At 37.6% G+C, this 19,209-nt stretch overlaps 1 protein-coding gene across 1 annotated transcript in view; it reads right to left on the bottom strand.

Annotated features, from left to right (window-relative positions):
- Positions 1–19,209, bottom strand: part of LOC102606042 (THO complex subunit 2) — a 57,637-nt gene that overhangs the window by 15,004 nt on the left and 23,424 nt on the right. The window contains exons 13-23 of the mRNA XM_006343116.2: positions 18,174–18,254; positions 13,841–14,048; positions 13,463–13,705; positions 13,303–13,383; positions 13,099–13,218; positions 12,942–13,001; positions 12,157–12,284; positions 4,808–4,904; positions 4,340–4,468; positions 1,048–1,151; positions 520–700 (exon numbers count right to left, since the gene is read on the bottom strand). Of these exons, the coding sequence (XP_006343178.1) occupies positions 520–700; positions 1,048–1,151; positions 4,340–4,468; positions 4,808–4,904; positions 12,157–12,284; positions 12,942–13,001; positions 13,099–13,218; positions 13,303–13,383; positions 13,463–13,705; positions 13,841–14,048; positions 18,174–18,254 (1,432 nt within the window). The remainder of the gene's footprint in view (positions 1–519; positions 701–1,047; positions 1,152–4,339; positions 4,469–4,807; positions 4,905–12,156; positions 12,285–12,941; positions 13,002–13,098; positions 13,219–13,302; positions 13,384–13,462; positions 13,706–13,840; positions 14,049–18,173; positions 18,255–19,209) is intronic.

Below are 19,209 nucleotides of genomic sequence, written 5' to 3'. Positions count from 1 at the left end.
AGGATCCTCGCTGTCACAAATTATAATGCAGACTATGCCACTTGGGCAGGGGCCTCTTGAAGTGCAATGGAGGTCACCAACCTCTCTGCACCTTTTTGGATATACATCAAAACAGTTCTTGAATTGTAATATAAACTCCATAACAATTCATTTCAAATCTTATTTTGGATTTTTTTTTATAACCAAGAAATCCAGAGAGCTAGCTAGCACATAGTTCGAAAATCGGGAGATAATGGACTCACCCCCCCAACCCATCTCTACTTAATATACCCGGCATTAGTCCCAGAAGAGCGAACTCATAACGTGCTTAACCAACATGCCATGCGTCGTGCTCTTATCACGGAACAAAAGTTAAGGAGGCTCTTATTTTGTCTTTTAAAATGACAATTATGTCCTTTAACATATATAAATCTGAGATGCCCTCTCAGTCATATGGACCCAAGACTTACAGATTTATTAAAAGAAGAATCACATGAAACATAAGAAAAGTTAGAAGACACCAATAGAAATCGGGATAACCTCAGGATCAAGATGATACACATGTACAAGCTCTTCCAGAGCTGGAATAAGAACAGCATAGGCAGCTGTTGGAGTCACCGCACTAGACAAAAATTCCACATACTGAAGAAGGGCTCCATGACACCTATCAAACTGTTCACTGACCATTTTAATATATGGAACTTCCGCATTTATAACTACCCTGCAGAGTAAAATGCAAGATTAAAAGAAATCAATTAATACAGTTGTTGAAACATGTAATAAAGGAATCTGTGTTCAAGCACGAGAAGTAGCTCCAGGCTCTTGATTGGATCTCGATCGATATAATATTGAAATCACATTGGATGAGCCCAAAAAAATGTATAAACTGATGTGAAGGAAGCAGCACAATCCTTCCAGATATGGTATATTCAGCATCTTTCAAATAGGAATCAGGGAAAGAAGTTGGACTTGATTTTCACAGGAAAAATGTTTACTCTTCATAACTACATGATTCGTATTTCGGTTGTGAATTTTTTCTAGGACACATCCAGTATTGTATATGCTTACAGGGAACGATGTTGAGCAATGAGTAGCAAAAGTGGAATTGCCAACTTTGGTTCATCTTTTGGGAGCAAAGCATCTCTCAGCCTGTTAGTTGATTTAATCAATGCCTGTAAGAAGAGCCACATTTTAGGACACTCCGTCAAATTAGGATGCTAAATGTCAAATTAGAGATCTACAGCAGGCACACATCCAGGTGCAAGAGGAATCCCAAATGAATTGCAATACCATATATTTAAGATTTGTGCAAAACTGAGTTTACTAGTGAAAACAACATAGACAAACTACAACGTCAGAAAGACACCTCAAGCCAAAATACGATTATTTGTTTTTGGCTGGAGCGGGAGAGGGAGGGGGGTTGATAGATTTGTATGTACCCAAGGCTTTTTAATGATGTTGTAGCTATTCATAAATGTTTGAATAACCCAACAAATTAGTGTAGATACATTATTTATATTTATCTTTTTCATTTGATTGGTACATTATTTATGTTTATCTATAACAAATCCCACTTTACGTAAATGTATTTAACTGGAAACAAGTTTACGAAATAAAAGAAGAATTTTTGAAGATAAGATAAATATATGCAAAGTACCAACATTGCCCTTACTACCATTACTAAATAAGTGGTGGTAAGAGTTCCAGATGCCTTTTCATTTTCCCTCCCCTGTAACAAATGAGCATTTAAAGTAAACAATTTCAACCAAGTCATGTCATTAAGGAGTTGTTGGTTTGTGGGACTTGTATAACAACCTCGAGATAAAATACAGGATCAGTTCATCCAACGTATGGTTGAGCTTTTAATCTAGGATAAGCAATCCCAAGATTATTTATTCCATAACTGTTGTGAAATAATAACAATCCAAAGATAACTAATCCCTGGATAGAACATCATAATGACAAAAATGCCATTCTCTTCTCCCCCATAGTCCATTAAAAAGTCAAGGTAAAAATTAACGATAAAAGTTTCTCCTAATTTATGTTGTGTAAAGCCAGACACATGTTTTGTACTATACCCTGTATATTCCATTTTTAGTCCATCAACCAAGCATCTACCAATAAAACTATATCTATTAAATAATCACATCATTATTTAATCCTCATATTATAATTCGGATATAACTTGTTCGTACCAAAAGACTCCTAATGGTAAAATTGGGAGGCGAACTTCAAACAAGTTTTAAATAGAGGAAGGTGTGATTTTTATTGGATAGAGTTAGACTAAAAGGGAAAGTGTGTCGAACAAAACATGACAGAGGGTATTAGATGCAAAATTTATCTAGCTTTTCCTTTAGTAGAGATAAGAATTGAGGCAGTATGTACATTCTAGTTACACATATAGTTTGTTTCAGGAGTTCAAATTGCAAAGAAGCTAGTCCTTTATAAAAAAAAGACACTACAATATTTTGGATCATACTTGGGGCTGTTTGGATTGACTTTTTTTAAGTAGTTTATAAGCTAAGTCATAAGTTGTTCATATCCAAATTTTGGCTTTTAGCTTATTTTTGTACGTTTTTGACCCAACTGCAGGTGCATAAAAGTACTTTTTGTCTTTCTCAAACACTCACCAAAAAAAAGCTTAAAAGACAAAAACTACTTAAAATAAGTCAATCCAAACACCCTCTTAGAGCCTGTTTGGATAGGCTTATATGAAGTGTTTTTAAGCCAAAATAGCTTTTAAGCACTTTTGGAGTGTGGGCAAATTAAAGAAGTGCTTATAAGCATTTGGCTTTAAGCGAAAATGAGAAAAATAAGTCTAAAGCCATAAGTTAGATCCTAACTTATGGCTTTTGGCTTGTAAGTCAAAATCCAAAAGTCAATCCAAAAAAGCTCTTAGGGTGTGGTTTGGTGTGAAGGAAAATGTTCTCTTGAAAAATAAGTGGGTTTCTTACTTATTTTTTAGTGTTTAGTAAGTAAACCAAAAAAATATAATATTATCTCAAGAGCATTTACATGTAATCTAACAAAACACTATGGGAGTGGGATGAGGTGGGGAGTGGGGGTTCGAGGGTGACGGGGGGTGGGATTGTCAAGAAGTGGGGGTTGGGAGTGTTGGATGGTGAAGAGGACACAATGAACTTGAAATGTTACTTATGGAACTAGTTTTCCTCACCTACATTAAGGAAGTCATTTTCCTCATTTTAAAGAAAATTGTCCTAGGGAAAAATATTTTTGAAAATATTTTGGCCAACCTAACATGGGAAAGTTGAAAAACATTTTCCTCCATACCATACACACCCTTAGATAATATGAAATTAATTTGATATTGACACCCCTTTTTCTTCTGAGTGACATAAATTGATTTAACATTTAATATTAAGATGCGCAGATGATGTTGACTGATATAAGTTGATTTGATGTTTAATACTAAAATGCACAAACGCCCTGATGCGAAGGTGTGAAAGGTCGTCTATGGATGATTTCAAGAGAGGTAGAGGTAGGTAGAAGAAGTATTGAGGAAAGGTGATTAAACAGGACATGATGCACTTGCAGCATACCAAGGACATGATATTAAATAAGAGGTTGTGGAGGACACATATTAAGGTAGAAGGTTAATAGCTAGTGGAGAGTAATCTTGCTTATTCTTACATACTGGTAGTCGTAGTATTTTCCTTGTAGTTTCTTGTCCTTTGGTTTCTGCTACTATCTGCTATCTCTTGCACTTTGATTATCATACTATTTTGTTGTAGTTAATGTTCCTTTTTTCATAATGTTTTGAGATGCATTCTATCGTATTTTACCATGATTTTTTCACTCCTGCTATTTCTTTTCTGATGTGATTTTCCTTGAGACGAGGGTCTATCGGAAACAACCTATCTACCTCCTAAGGCAAGAGTAAGGTTACACGCTACCCTCCCCGGACTCCACATGTGGGATTCCCTCTTGATATGTTGCTATTCCTCTTTCTCTCTTTTATTTATCTGTCTTCTCTTGCATTCTCCAATACCTCCCTATTTTCTCTCATTTCTCCCTTCTTGTCTTGCATCGCAAACAAAAGGGGGGGGGGGAAATCGGAAGATGGAGCTTTCACGTTTCAAAATATTTAAATTGCACAATGAATGATCAAAATCAATAAGACCATCATATGTTCACTCCAATGTAGAAAGATTTCAAAGCTACTAGCACTTGCATATGCAAAATCGAAATAAAATGGTAATGAAAACTCTTCTAACCCACTTCTTTTGAAGACATTTATTTGAAAATATCATGCTCCAGCACCATTGCAGATTCAAGTAATCATTTTCCAGGATAAAAAATATCTGAAAACTTCTGCAACTAAAATGAGTTTCTAATGCACCTTATTGTTCCGTGTTATACCAAATGAGGTAGCCTGGTAGCGTAGAGTGTCACTTCCAGCCATGGCATCCAATTGTTCCTCTGTCATATTCTCTGTATAGTGTACATTAGCCATTTGCTGAATGAGCTCCTGCACATTATCAACAAAATTCCAAAAGAGGCAAGTTTTCAGCCAGAAAAACCAAATCGCATGTCACAAATGATAATACTCCCTCTGTTTCAAAAAGATTGGTCTGGTTTGACTTGGCACGAAGTTTAAGAAATTAAAAAAACTTTTGAATCTTGTGGTCCTAAATTAAAGTTATGTCAAATGTACAAAATTGCCCTTAATCTTGTGGTCTTAAACATGTCGCGTGGAAAGCAAAAAGTAAAATGTTACCAAAAAAGGAAAGAGGTCATTTTTTTTAAACTGACTAAAAAGGAAAGGAGGTCATTCTTTGTGAAACGGAGGGAGTAGCAAAATCCATACCTGCATGAAAACAAGCTCAATACCATTTCCTTTCTTCAACTGATTGACAAGATACTGAAAAAGGCCCCTCAATTCCATTGACGGATATTTTTTACACCTGGAGAATTTACCAATGATTATACTAAGACTCAAGCTACGCAAGAACATAACGTGGTATTAGGTTGACATCATTAACTCTTGTTGAAAACAACTTCTTCTCAATCAACAGGGTGATTTAATCCATTACTGTTAAATAAGTCAAATGAAAAATCTGTATTGCTGAACTATAAATTGCTATGAATATAGTATTTCTAAATATAGCAATTACAAAAGAATCATCAAGAAATATTATAGCACAATTTAAGGCACGATTCAAACAATTGACAGATGCAAGATTAAAAGGACAATCAGGGACACAAAGAACAAAGTTTAGAGAGATAAAGCATACGGGATCAGCTTGTCCAACAGGAAAAGATTGTGAATAAACAATACTTGACAAAACTGATTTATTTTTTATTTTATTTTTTGATAACCGAGAAATCCGTCTATGACCCGCCCTTTGGACCAATCACAGTCTTCTAAACTCGGTGGATAATGAGCCCGCCCCTCTACCCTTCTCCACTTAATTGACAAAACTGATTTATCACCAGAAATATAATCCGAAGCGCCTCCATAGGCTGATCCCATATGGAGTATTGACCTACTTGGTCATCCAGCTATCCTCTTGTTCATATTTGGCTCTAATCCCTCTTCCCCACAATAAGTGGTTTTCTTTGGTGAACTTCAACAACAACTTCATCATTAGAGCTTTACTTTGGATTTCCAGGTTCTTGATACCCAAGCCACCCCATTTTTTCCAAAATGGCTGAGTTCCACTTGACCAAATGATAGCATTTCCTCTCTTTGTCACCATGCCATAAGAAGTTCCTCCTGATTCTATCCAATCTCTTGATGAGCTGGAATGGGAAACAAGGACATCAAGTATGTTGGAAGTGAATCAAGGACTGAGTTGATCAAAGTCAATCTACCTCCTCTTGACAAGTATTGGGTCTTCCATCTTGCCAATTTCTTTTGACATATCTCAATAACAGTATCCCAAAGCTCAATAGACTTTGACTTGGCCCCCAAAGGCATTCCAGATAAATGGTTGGTAAAGACCTTACCTCTCCTCCTAGAATAGACGCCAACAGGTTCATGTGGGGAACATCATTAATGGGGTAAAGGAAGCTCTTACCCCAGTTTATGCGAAGGCCTGAGATGCCTTCAAAGAACTAGGATTATTCTGAGATGTCTCAATTGGTTTCTATCAGCATCACAAAATATGTGGGTGTACGGGTAACCAAGTTTCAAAAACTACAGATTGAACACATTGAGGAAAGCTCCCAGGCACAGTCCCCAATGCCCCTTGTCTCTCCTACTTTCTAGGTGAGAGAAACCCACTTTTTTCCAGCTACCCCCACCGGAATCAACCCTTCTCTTCAAAGCCAACAATAATCACCCACTGTGATTATTGATAAATCCGATCACCGGAGTCCATTTTTCCTTACCTTATTCTACTCTTCTGCACCCTCCAGTTTACCCTCTTTCAATGTACAACAGACTTTGTTTTAGATCTGGGAGAAAATCTTATGAGATTTCTATGTATTCATCAGAGTCAGTACTTTGGTTTGATTGGGTGGAAAATGTCAGGAATTCCATTAGAAGGTTAACTGTGAGTAAAGGTGATTTACTCTAACTATGCAGAAGAATGAGTGATGCATCAGAAAACAGGGGGAAGAACTTTAAATCGTGGAGATGCAGAGACTTCTCTACTTATATTTATTGCTCTCAAAATTTCAACAAGTACGGGAGGTTCCTTTCCATTATTACAGTTAAGGGATATAACAGAGTTGTGATCATCATTCCAGAAAGTTCTTATAATGAGGGATGGGGCCTGGTGGCTACAAAGATTGAGGAATTTATTACAAACAAAACTAGCACTCCTGGTGCATTTATTACGAATGGAGGTACAACAGAACAACTATTAAATGAGAAGGGAAGCTTCAAAGATGCTCTTAATAAGAGCAAGTGGACTTTAAAGGAAGCTGAGGTTACTGAGGTTGATGTTGTGAAGAACCAGCTTTCTGTGAAAACTCAAGAGGGTGATAATTATCTTCTGCGCAGATGTCTAGTTGGTCGATTCAATGGTGGGGATGAAGTTCCAACTCGCAATGAAGTGAGAAGATGGGCTCAGCAGACATGGAAAGGGACTCAGAATATCCAAGTGTATGACATGAATGGTTTTCAGTATCTCTTTCCAATCAAGGTAAGCAGCTGAACACATTCTTATGGGTGACTGGAGAAGACAAGGGGTCATCTTAACACTTGACTGGTGGTCTTCCGACAAAGGGCTCCTTTCCAATCCAAACCAAGTTTGATTGGTTTTGGATCAGAGTACATGGTCTTCCTCTACACCTCTGGTCCACAAGTGTCATGAAAGAGATAGGTGATAAATGTGGAGGTTGTCTGGAAAATGAAGAAGAAACGGAACTTAAAAACCACCTGCGATGGGCTCGCATTCGGGTTAAGGGTCCGAGGGAGACAATACCACTGTCCATTGATGTTGATGATGGAAATCTGATCTTCTCTATGCCCATATGGGTAGAGTCGCCAGCGATGTACAAGAAAAAGGAGATAGTTACTAACCCTAGACAGGTGACAATAGCTGGTAAAGGAGAGCCAAGAGTAGTTCTGGGTTGTGGACAGTACAAGAAGACTTTTCATGAAAAAGGTAAAGAGGTTGTAGGTCTTTACCCAACAGATTTTGTGGGGTCTGACACGCAATAGGTGGTGCCAGCGTTAGAGCAGGTGGCTTGTAGCAGTGCTGAATGTTTGAATTTACAAGAATCTGTGGGGCCTGATCCAATTCTTTTAAATTCCACTTTGCCACCAGACATGGACCAACCAGAAGGTCCTTTTGGGCCTATTCATTTAACTCCCAGACCAAAGCCCACATCAGAACCATTTATTGAGCCTATTGGGTCACAAGAGCCTTATCAAGAGGAGGACCGGCTCCTTTTTCAGAAATCAACAGATGAGATGAGTTTTTTAATTAAGAAGTCCAATGGATTCACAGAACCCTTTACATATTCCATTCTAAGGGAGTCGGGAAAATCAGAAAAAATCTTTGAACATTCCAGCATTGATGAGGACACAGAATTCTGCATGCGAATGGAAACAACTCCCAAGAACTTTCAGAGCCTTAGCATAGACAATTTGCAGATCAAAGAAGGCAAAGAAACAAGTGATCTAGTTTCAAGCCAAATGGATAGCATCAAGGGAGTTGACAGTGAGGGGGAAGAAGGCGTTATAGAGCTCTTCGGAGAACAAATGGTGGGAGTATGAGGACCCTAATCCATTAGCAATGGATGACAGCATCGTAGAGGACTGTATTGAATCACAAGCACGCTAAGGTTTCAACTCAATCTACTCAAACTTAGTCGTTTGTTTGGAGTCTCTACCAAAGGGTATGAAAAAGAATTTTATTCCTTAATCATGAAATTAGAGCAAAACAAGCCAAGGGAGAATCAGAAATCAAAGGATAGCTCATCAAGCAGTAACAACAACAGTGTCCCAAAGGAATTAAGGAATTTAATTTTCAACATGAATTTCAAGGATGGTGAGCCAAGAATCAGAGGGAGAAGCCTAACTATTGTGGAACAATGAGGGTGAAATTAGTTTCATGGAATGTAAGGGGTCTAAACGACGAAAATAAAAGGGGATTAGTTAGAAATCTAGTTAGTCAAGGGGGGCAGCTATTTATGTCTTAGTGGAAACTAAACTGACGGGTAACGTAAGTTATCTGTTGCATACTATTTGGAACAATAGATGGGTGGGGGAGTTGCATTTTGGAAGCAGTGGAGGGATACTAATACTATGGGGACAAAAGGGGTCTGGGAAGGGGAGTTAGTAGAGAGTGGTGAGCAATGCATTTCTTGCAAATTAACAGGTCAGAACCAGAATTTAACATGGTACCTGACGGCTGTCTATGCGAAGTCCAAAAGAATGGAAAGAAGGGATCTCTGGTGTGAATTGGGAGCCATGAGAAATCTCTATGAAGGGCCGTGGGTAGTGTGTGGTGATTTTAATGTCATCAGATATCCATCAGAATGAACAAACTGTTCATCTATCAATGGGTCTATGTCAGAATTCTCTGATTGTATTGAGGAGGTGGAGCTTATAGACCCTCCTTTTATTTGGAGGGTCTTTCACTTGGAGAAGAGGAGAGAACCATACAACTGCATCAAGGATTGACAGAATAATGTATTATGCTCAATGGGAGGAACTCCTCACCCTCATTAGATAATCAACTCTTCCAAAGTTGGTATCTGATCATAACCCAGTTCTACTGACTTGTGGAGACATGAACTTCAAGAAGTCATACTTCAAATTTGAAAACTGGTGGATGGGGGATGAAGGCTTCAAGGAGAAAGTGCGCAAAAAACAAATTTGGCAATGTCTTTTGAAGAAGTTGCCAAAAATGAAGAGATAAGGTGGAGACAAAGATCTAGAATACAATGGTTGAAGCAGGGGGATAAGAACACAGTTTTTTCATAGAATAGCTAAATCTCGCAAAAGATACAACACCATAGAATCTTTAAAGGTGGAGGGAAGCAATGTCACTGATCCTACTGATATCAAGGAGGCCATCAAGAGTTACTACGAAAATTTGTACAAGGAGACAGAAGTTTGGAGGCCAGAATTACAATTGCAGGGGATTACTTGTATTAATGAGGATGAAAAGGAAGAGTTACATAAACAAATTGAGGAGGAGGAGATTCTAGAATGCATTAAACTTTGTGCGATGGAGAAAGCTCCTGGGCCCGATGGTTTTCCCAATGTCCTTCTATCTTATATTCTGGGAGGTAATGAAAGAAGACATCAAAGGTATGGAGAACCTTAGCACCAACTAAGATAAAATGTTTTACATGGTTGGTTGCTAGAAGGGCTTGCCTGACACATGAAGTGCTGAGGAGAAAAGGAAAGATTATAGCATCTTGGTGTTCATTATGCGGGAACGCAGCAGAGACCAACCAGCATCTATTCTTGCATTGCAACTTTACAACACAAATTTGGGCCATCTTCCTTAGTCTCACAAAAACAAACTGGACCATGCCCGAGCATACTGCAGATTTGTTGAGTTGTTGGATAAGAAGAGGGGGGAGCAAGAGTCAAAAGGCATGGTGGAGGATAATTCCACATTGCATTTGGTGGACAGTATGGAAAATAAGAAATAGTAGAAATTTTGAAGATAGGTCCAATTCCATTCAGAAGGTTAGATGGGATTGTATTGCATCCTTTTATTTTTGGTGTAAAGAGAAAGGTTTAGAGGATACAGAACAGATTGTAGAATTATTAGGACCCTTGTAAGTATTTATTTATTTTTTCTCTTTTTTTTCTTTTTTTTTTTCTCTTCTTTTGTTCCCCTCTGTTTGTAGGTCACCAGCATCTCCTTAATGCTGAAGAATACACCATTACCATTTTCAAAAAAAAAAAAATATGTGGGTGTCATCAGCATATTGCAAATGAGTCACCTCTAGGCTATCACTCCCTGCCCTAGCTACCTCAAAACCCTTTATCCATCCATACAAATTAATTGTTTTGAACATAGTGTTCAGTCCTTCCATGGCAATGATAAACAAAAAAGGAGAAAGAGGATCCCTTGCCTAAGACCCCTCTGAGCCTTGAAAAAGCATGCAGGTGATCCATTAATCAACACAGAATAACTAATAGTGGATATACAAAATCCATTTTTGCCCAAAGCGCAACTTCTTCAGCATACATAGCAAGTACTCCAAGTTTACATGATCATATACTTTTTCTATATCTAGTTTGCATAGGATACCAGGCTTCTTTTGTTGCACTGTTGAGTCTATTGCTTCATTTGCCACTAAAACTGCATCCATCATTTGTCTTCCTTTGATGAAAGCCATTTGTTGAACATCCACCAGATTGGAGATCACTCCTTTCAGCCTCTCTGTCAACACTTTGGAGAATAATTTGTAGATGTTTCCTATCAAGCTAATAGGCCTAGAATCTCTTCTTTTTTTTTGAGAAATGGTAACTTGTATTATAAACACAGGAATACTCAGGATATAATCTCTTAAATCCTTAGCACCTTTCTTCTAGGAATAAGAGTAATGACTGTTGCATTGAAGCTTCTTTCAAAACTTCCTGCTCAAGGAAGTTATGAATGGCATTCACAATGTCCTGTTTCACAATCTCCCAACACTTGATGAAGAAACCCATGGAGAAACCATCTGGACCAGGAGCTTTATCTCCCGCACAATTTCAGACACCTTAAGACTTCCTCCTCAGTGAAGTTTTCCTGCAATCTCACCTTGTCTTCCACTAAAAGAGTTGGACAATTATTGAGCATGTTGGTAGGTCTCTGATGAGTGGTCTCTAAATACACCTTTTGGTAGAAGTCGATAATGGCACTTTCTATTCTTGTAAACTCCTCGGTTAATTCACCTTGTAATTTTATTTTTATTCATGAAGAAGTGATGTTTTATATATAATACTGATAAAGCTTATTGATTATTTTCTTTTAGTGAGGTAGATTGCATAGTATGATTGTAACATATTTTTAAAAATTGTAATTCTTTTATTATATGAAAGTTAACATGTTAGAGTTTATTTGCATCTCATAATACCCTTTATATCATTGCAATATTTATACTTGAAAAATCATATTAGAATTTAGAAGTTTTGTTTCTTATGTGTTTCTTTAATCATGTTTTAAAAATAATTGAACTATTAATGTATTTATAATAATCTTTCTTGTTATTATACAATTTTACTACATTATAAATTAAAACTTTAAAGATTCCATGGGGCTTACGCCTCACCTCATGCCCCTACCTTTTGAAACACTGACCTCAACTACACAAATGACACAAGTGTATGCAGTAGCTAAAAATCCCAAGTCACATACTCGTTCCTTAAGGAAGAAGTACAACACAAAGCAGTATTATCATATGCAACAGAATATGTTCAAACTAGAGAGATACTCCCTCTATTCCATATTAAGTGGATTTGTGCGGCAATGCACACCCATTAAGAAAAAAAGTTTAGGACATAAATTGATCACTACTTTCCACTTTTGCCCTTTTAGTTATTCTCAAACTATTTTATTTAGAATATAATTAATTCAAAGTAAAACCATAAATATGAGTAATCAACTCTCTTGAAATTATCACCTAGAAAATGTAAATGAGGGGAAAAACTAGAAGAAATTTCCAACAACTCTCTTCAACTTTGAACAATTCACATATTTTAAACATTGAAAAGAGACTCCAAAATGAATAGCAAGAAGAAACAACACATACAAGTGACCCCAAAATGATGCCAAAGACTGAAGCCAATCAGACAAATTAAGGCCGTCATCTTTCAGCTTCTCTCTCCCACTTTGTGCCAACCGTTCAATAACAACATATTCCAAAATATCATACTCCAGCTGCTTCAAAAAATAAAATCAATAAGATAAAAGTACAAATAAATCATAATATTATCCAATTTTAAATAAAATAAACTCAAAATGCGATCCGACAAACTACTGTATATCTTTCGTGTACAAGTCATGTTAGTTATTTAAAAAAAGAATACAGAGAAGCTTATGACAAGCCATAATAGGAGTGTAAGACACTGGCACATGGTTCCTCAGCAAACTGCTAGCAAGGCAAGATGCATGACCATGGTATACAAATTCTGTAACTTCTGCACAATCAGCAGCAATATGGGGACGTTTGTAAGGAATCTGAATCCCTGGGATGAAACCAACCTTAGTTCCCTTCAGGGAGGAAAATTTTAAAACAGATAAGGTTCTTGATTGAAAGTTGGCTAGATGAATCAGAAGATATATTTCCACAATTAAGATCTTTTAACAGACAGAAGACATGCAATGACCAAGCAGCAACAACAACAATATACCCAGTGTAATCCCACAAGTGGGGTCTGGGAAGGGTGGTGTGTACACAGCCTTGCCCAACCTTGTGAAGGTATAGAGGTTGTTTCAGAGAGACCCTCGGAACATGCAATGACCAAGCACGCATGAGAAAGAGATGCATAAAGAGAAAAGTAGGAGCAGAAATGGGAAAAGAAACAATGACTAGACCTGAGTCAGATACTTAAAAGCGTCTACAACAGGTGTAATCATATCCCTGTAAGCCTCAATCTGCACAGATGAACTGTATGTTAAATCCCTATAGTCACAACCCTAAATCTTGCAGGACTTGAAAAACATAGGCCTATAGGCACCAATTAAATGATACCTGGTGAACAATTGTTCGCAATACTGTCATTGGATTGGCATGAGCAAGTTTGGCAACCATTCGACCAAGCTGCTTTAGATTTTCTTTTGCAAGGCGCTTCAGGATCCTCCTCGTGTCCAACTGTCACACAAAGTAATATAGCATTTAACAAAGAGACATGACAACAAAAATAAAATGCACTATTTCTAGACAGCAGAATAACACCTTTGCTGTTTGCCTTGCAGCCAAAAGCATTGGAAATTGCTCATCATCCTTCTCCCATTCACCATACAAACGATAACGCAGCTAAAGCAACTAACTTCTGATCAGATTACACCAAATAGCAGCAAAGGCTGTAACATGAAGGTTAAAACCTTAAACCAACCTCATATGGAAGGAGACTCATTAGTTCCCAGATCTCTAGTCCAACTGCAGGATTTGCTGGTATTAATTGTAAGGAAGGAAGCAGACATCCTCCTAATGCTTCTACGATTCTTGACGTAGCATCCTTCAGGTGCATTTGAGGAGTTCGATCTCCAATGGTAACAGTTTGGGAGATAAAGCCTGTCTCTCCACTAGTGACAAGCTCATGTGCACAAATGTAGTAACCTCTCAATACTCTGCATACCTGATTATCCCAGAATCAGAAATACCAATCTTAGGAAATATTTGAAATACTTACATTAGAGTCCTGGGAAATAAGCAAAATTAAGTCCCAGCATAAACAAGAAATCATAATATCACCAAATCAGGGGAACCAAACCTTCTGTAGCAATAACGTATCTCGATAAAGATGAGGTCCCACAGAAGAAAGCATCTCAAAAAGCTCTTTCCGAAGATTGATATAAGATCTACTGCTTGATGAATTTGCCACTTCCATAGAGTTGTCAGTGACAACTCCAGAAAGTGAACCCAAAAGTTGCATCTTGCAAACAAGGTCATTTGGTCCTGATATCGATTTTTCAATGAGCCTGATCACATGAATGAAAATAGAAGTATCAGCAAGCAAGATTAATAGGAAGGACAAATGGCAAAGCTAAAAGACAATTTGTTTTGATGTTTAATGAGAAGCCCATAACTCCCTTAATAGACGTTTAACATCTCTTTCTAATTTGGTATTGATTAGGACATAATATTTGTTCTCCATTGGTGCACTAACTGCTTCACCAACTTCCTCTTATCACCCTCATTTAATCCCCTAACATTCCAAGAAAAGATTTTGGTTCTCATTGATCACCAATTGGTGGCCTTCTCCCCTTCCTCAATTCACCTCTTGGTTCCCCTTCCTTATACCTTACATCAAAGATAAAATTTGTAACTCCTTTGGGACTAGTTGAGTGTCGCTGTTGCTAACCATTGGTATTCCCTTCCTTTGATCAAGCTTCTGGAATAGTACTTCTGCATCCTTCTCCAAACCATCAAACAGAGTCCCGAATTGCTTGCTCAATTTGATGATGTTATCTTGTGCCAAGGTGGCACCAGCCTCCACTTCCTTGATACACTCACTGGAATCATATTGAATTGGTGTTGGTTCCTCCAAAGGAATTATTTGGCTTTGGGAGGGGTCCACTGTGTTCTCCTTGTTTCCACCTGTGTCAGCCATGTCGAACTCCGAGCTCGAAATCTCTAAGGTTATGGTCGCCCCCACCATAACGTTCGCCTCCCCCTTCTGCATGTGTATTGCAGAGCTTCCTTGGATGATAAGCTCTCTTGTTTCATCACCATAACTGAAACTTGAAAAAACTCTCTCCTTCGTGACATTTCCAACAGTTAAATTAACTCTTTCTGTGAAAGGCTCATCAACTAAAGGAGCCGTTTTAAAGGCTGCTGCTTAGGGCATAAAACACTTTGGCCCAAGATCATTTAAATGAGTGTGTCCAGCTAACGAGTAGTCCACTGGCCCACTTAGCTCTTCATTCAGATTTTCTAGCCTTTTACTTAGACCCAACACCGAGTCCTTCATTAAAGAGGTCACTTGGGCACAACCACAACTGTCACCTACTCTCTCCCCAAATGGGTTTGTGTATGAGGATCCCTAGTATTAAGGAATTTTTGTATTGTACCACAGAGGTTACTTTGTATTACCCTCTGATATACAAGACCACAACCTGAATTGACCTAGCACTTCTCTTCTTCGACAAAACTCGAATCTTTTTCAAGCGAGAGATCGTATCTCACATTGTTTTCACCCATATCCAAAAGTGGTTCCTGACCGTCTCACGAAATTGACACCTCTTTCGGCATGTTTCTTCCATCGTTTGCAATCAAGATCCTTGCCCACTTCATATGGTTCTTCAACTCTGTCTCCTCTTCAGTAGTCAGTCAACCACCATAGAGTTCCCCAATTTCTGCAAAAACATGAATCCACCACAAAGACACCCAATTTGTGCCAAAACTTGATACGACCAAAGATGTAGGGGAACTCCTATAACTTTGATCCAAGTTTCTTTGACTTCCATGGAGGTTGGTACATGATGTGCCTCAAGTTATAAAAACTTATTCCAGGAGGCCAAAATAAACAATTAAGAAACTTAGTAACTGTCATGAGAACACATGTATTGGGTGGTTTTTTCTGTAGAAATAGGGGCAGGGCAGTTAAAAGAGGGCATTCAGAAAATAAAGAAAAGGGAATTCTGGGAGAGTTTCTAGCCTCTCGAATGTCTAGAAAGGTTGTGATCTTTATGATTATATAACTAAAGTTCATTATTGTCTTAGGATGTGATTTATTATGTCAGTAGTGTACTCGTGATCGTTTTGTTTTCAGACTTCTTGTTGTAATATCAGTGAATCTAGTGTGAAACAGCAGTATTTGTTCCTTTATTTTCAATTTCAGCAGTAAAGTCTATCAGTACACAACCTAGAATCGGGGCACCACCATTCTAGGCTGAGACCTAGGTTTTTCCATTTCCACTGGCCTTAAAGTATTTGTTCAGCTATGAATCTGTTTGGGAATTCAAAGAAGAACGTGTCGCGGTATAACACATAAATATTGACTCCTAAAACATTCTTCCATTCAGATGACGACCATCTTCTGATTTCATACAAGGAAGGTTTCTCTTTGTTGGCCTCTTCCAGATATCCTACAAGACACCTACTCAACAATCCATCTTCTTGGTTCTGCTTGTCTAATGTGTTTGACACCTTTGTTTCTCTATTGCTTTTTAAAAGCCATTTGCCGTCTCTCACAGCCTTTGAGTGAGGATAGTTGGAGTCTGTAAATCTTGGTAGAGTAACTGTTACCGGTATTTTGGGATTAAATGCTACATCGTTCCATCAAGCATTCAAGACTGGTTCTGGATGATAATAAAAGATCTTCCCCCAGCATTTAAGGCTATAATGCTCATATACCTCCCATATTCATTATGTTTCCTAGTACAATTCTTTCTTTTCGTCAGCGAACTGACATTGGATGATAATAAAAGATCTCTTTATTGGATGATAATAACAGATCTCTTTGTGTCTCATCCATTCTCCCTCCCCACCCTGACATAACACCACTACCTTCCCCGTCAGTTCTACTAGTCACTTGTTCAATGTCTAACAAAAGAAATAATGATACCATCTTTCCCCTCTCATGGAACTCCCAAGAACTTATGAAAATTAAGGAATTTTCTCCCTGGCCATTGAGACAACTTTCCCCTACAATGGTCACTAAAGGTTCAGGGATATCTTCCTCTTCCCTCAATCACCCTAAATTTTCTCCAATGTTCACAGACAGAATTGAACATTCCTCGAAACAATGGCAACTGTAGCTGAGAGTTACCCACCTCCCCCTGTCACCTCCTTACTGCATGTATTTACCATAACCTGTGGACCTAAAGCTTTATTCAAGCTCTCATACCTCAACAGGGAATTTTGACCCCCACCAACCATGCCTTCTTTAATTTGGAGTTCACTGGAATTACCAAATCTAGCCAAAGCTTTGATGGACATAAAGTACTCATGTAATTTCAACATATAAAATATATTTTAAAACACAAACATGAAAAATAATATCCTATTCTCACACTTCTCTAATAATCTTGCGTGAAGATGAATACATGGAAAAAGAGAGAAAAACAAGCTAAGCCAAGGAAGGAAGATGCATCTGTAACAATTTCAGCAAATACTACACAAAAGCAAGGAAGACAAAGTCATGATATATTGGCAACGGCCTCCATGATAATTACCAAGGTTTTGTAACTTCTGGCCTCCAAGGGTTGTTGAAGCTTGTGTGGAATTTAGTTACGTGTTTGTATAAATGACATCATCCAGTTTTCTAACGTGGAAGACACGAGATCTATATTGATCCCAGGTGCTCGAAAATAAAGTGAGAATAGCAAGAAAACTTAAAATCTCGCCGGGAAATAGATTAACCCTCTCGAACTAGGGTTCTGGTGACCGAAATACAATGGTGGCGATCTAGTTGGATGGAAAAGATGAACAGCACTGGGAGAAGAATCACTTAAGAGAATGTCAAAGGAATGTATCACGATCCCCACATGTGCATGTCTTTTGTCAATAAGTCTAACTGGGTTTTCTTCCGAAGAAGGTTGCACGCCTTGTGTAAGTATTGGTTTTCGCACATCTCCAGACACTAAAGGTGACTCGGCCAGCAACTTTGGTCAATGAAAAATGCATGTTGACTATCTCTCTTCCGCCTTCACATTGCTAGGGATTGCATAGTATGAATTTTAACAAATGGGCAATTATACCAAGTAAAAATGAAACGAGGAGGAGAACACTCAACTTTGATTATTCCCTCAAGCTATTGGGTTTTAAATATTGGAGTTCGAATAATATCCAATGTTGCAACAGTAATCTCATTTTTCATATAGCATTTGAAGAAGAAACAAAAACACATAATCCCATATTTGACATTTTTGCGAAGGATAATCTCATTGCGACAGAGTCTAAAATGGGAAAGAAAATCATAGATAAGAACATAATTATTGGAAAGAATCAATCTTAGTTAAATCTGACTGATCATAATTGATACACACTATAATTTACTATACTCCGAAGTCCTAACAAAGAGAAATGACAGTATCAATTACACGTCCACCTTTGCACACAAAATTACAACAGTCTAATTATTATGACAGATTTTGATTTACCTGAATAATCCATCACATATTTGTACATGCTCTGCTGGATTGAGATGTGAGAGACGGCCAAACAACACATGAGCATGATACCTGAAAGTTATAAATGTTATATGTAAAGGTATCCATATGTCTAAATTATAAAAGAAGACAAAAGAGCGAAAGATCAAAATACCACAAACGAGTCAACAACATGGAACTCAAATGACTCTACCTACATAGGATGACAGAAATTTTTTACCTGCTGAACAAGAAAAAAGGGATATCTAGGGAAACAGCATAGAGAAAGACAACACTGACAAAAATCGAAGTATATAACCCTACTTTAAAATGGATTCTTCCAACAGAGAATACTCCAAAGAATGTATTCTACTTGTTGAAAGCAAAAACAAATTGAGTTTATGAAACAAATCACGAGTAAAAATACTTTGCAATTATACAAAGATAAATTAGGAAAACACTGATTAAGGCCTAACAAGTATGTGAAAAACACTTCAGAGTTTTAGGCTGCTAGCTAGACCGCACTGCAAATAATCCACTAAATTAGAACTGAGATAAAGTAAAACGTTGAAACAACGTACAGTACCTCCAAAGAATGGGATAAGAAGCCAATAAAACTTATTTAGCTAGCATACATGTCGGTCATTAAAACAGCACTCTCAGACTAAAAGTAAAAATACATATTCTACGAGTTCTTATAAGTAAGATGAAGTTGACCATTTAACCTTACCAGTTTCAAAACAAAAAAAGATGAAGTTGGCCATCATTAGTTGATTAGTCATTCTGATTAGCATCTTATAAAACAAATTCACTAATAAAAATCTAGCACATGAGTATTCTTGACGTTTGAGATATAGACATTTGTGATTACTAAAATTAAATTAAAAAACAATAGCAAGAGATAGAATGAAAAGATATCTCTGCAGTCTAAGCACAAAGCATATACACATGTAACAAACCATTCGTCCATAAACTGTCACAAGCCAGTGAAATGCACCATCCTATCTACTCTGCTCCTGGAAATAAATTAATAACAAAAAGTGTATCC

Source organism: Solanum tuberosum, unplaced genomic scaffold, assembly GCF_000226075.1.
Source record: "Solanum tuberosum cultivar DM 1-3 516 R44 unplaced genomic scaffold, SolTub_3.0 scf00042, whole genome shotgun sequence".
In the NCBI taxonomy this organism is placed as follows: Eukaryota; Viridiplantae; Streptophyta; class Magnoliopsida; order Solanales; family Solanaceae; genus Solanum; species Solanum tuberosum.
This window is presented reverse-complemented; position numbering and strand designations above follow the sequence as displayed.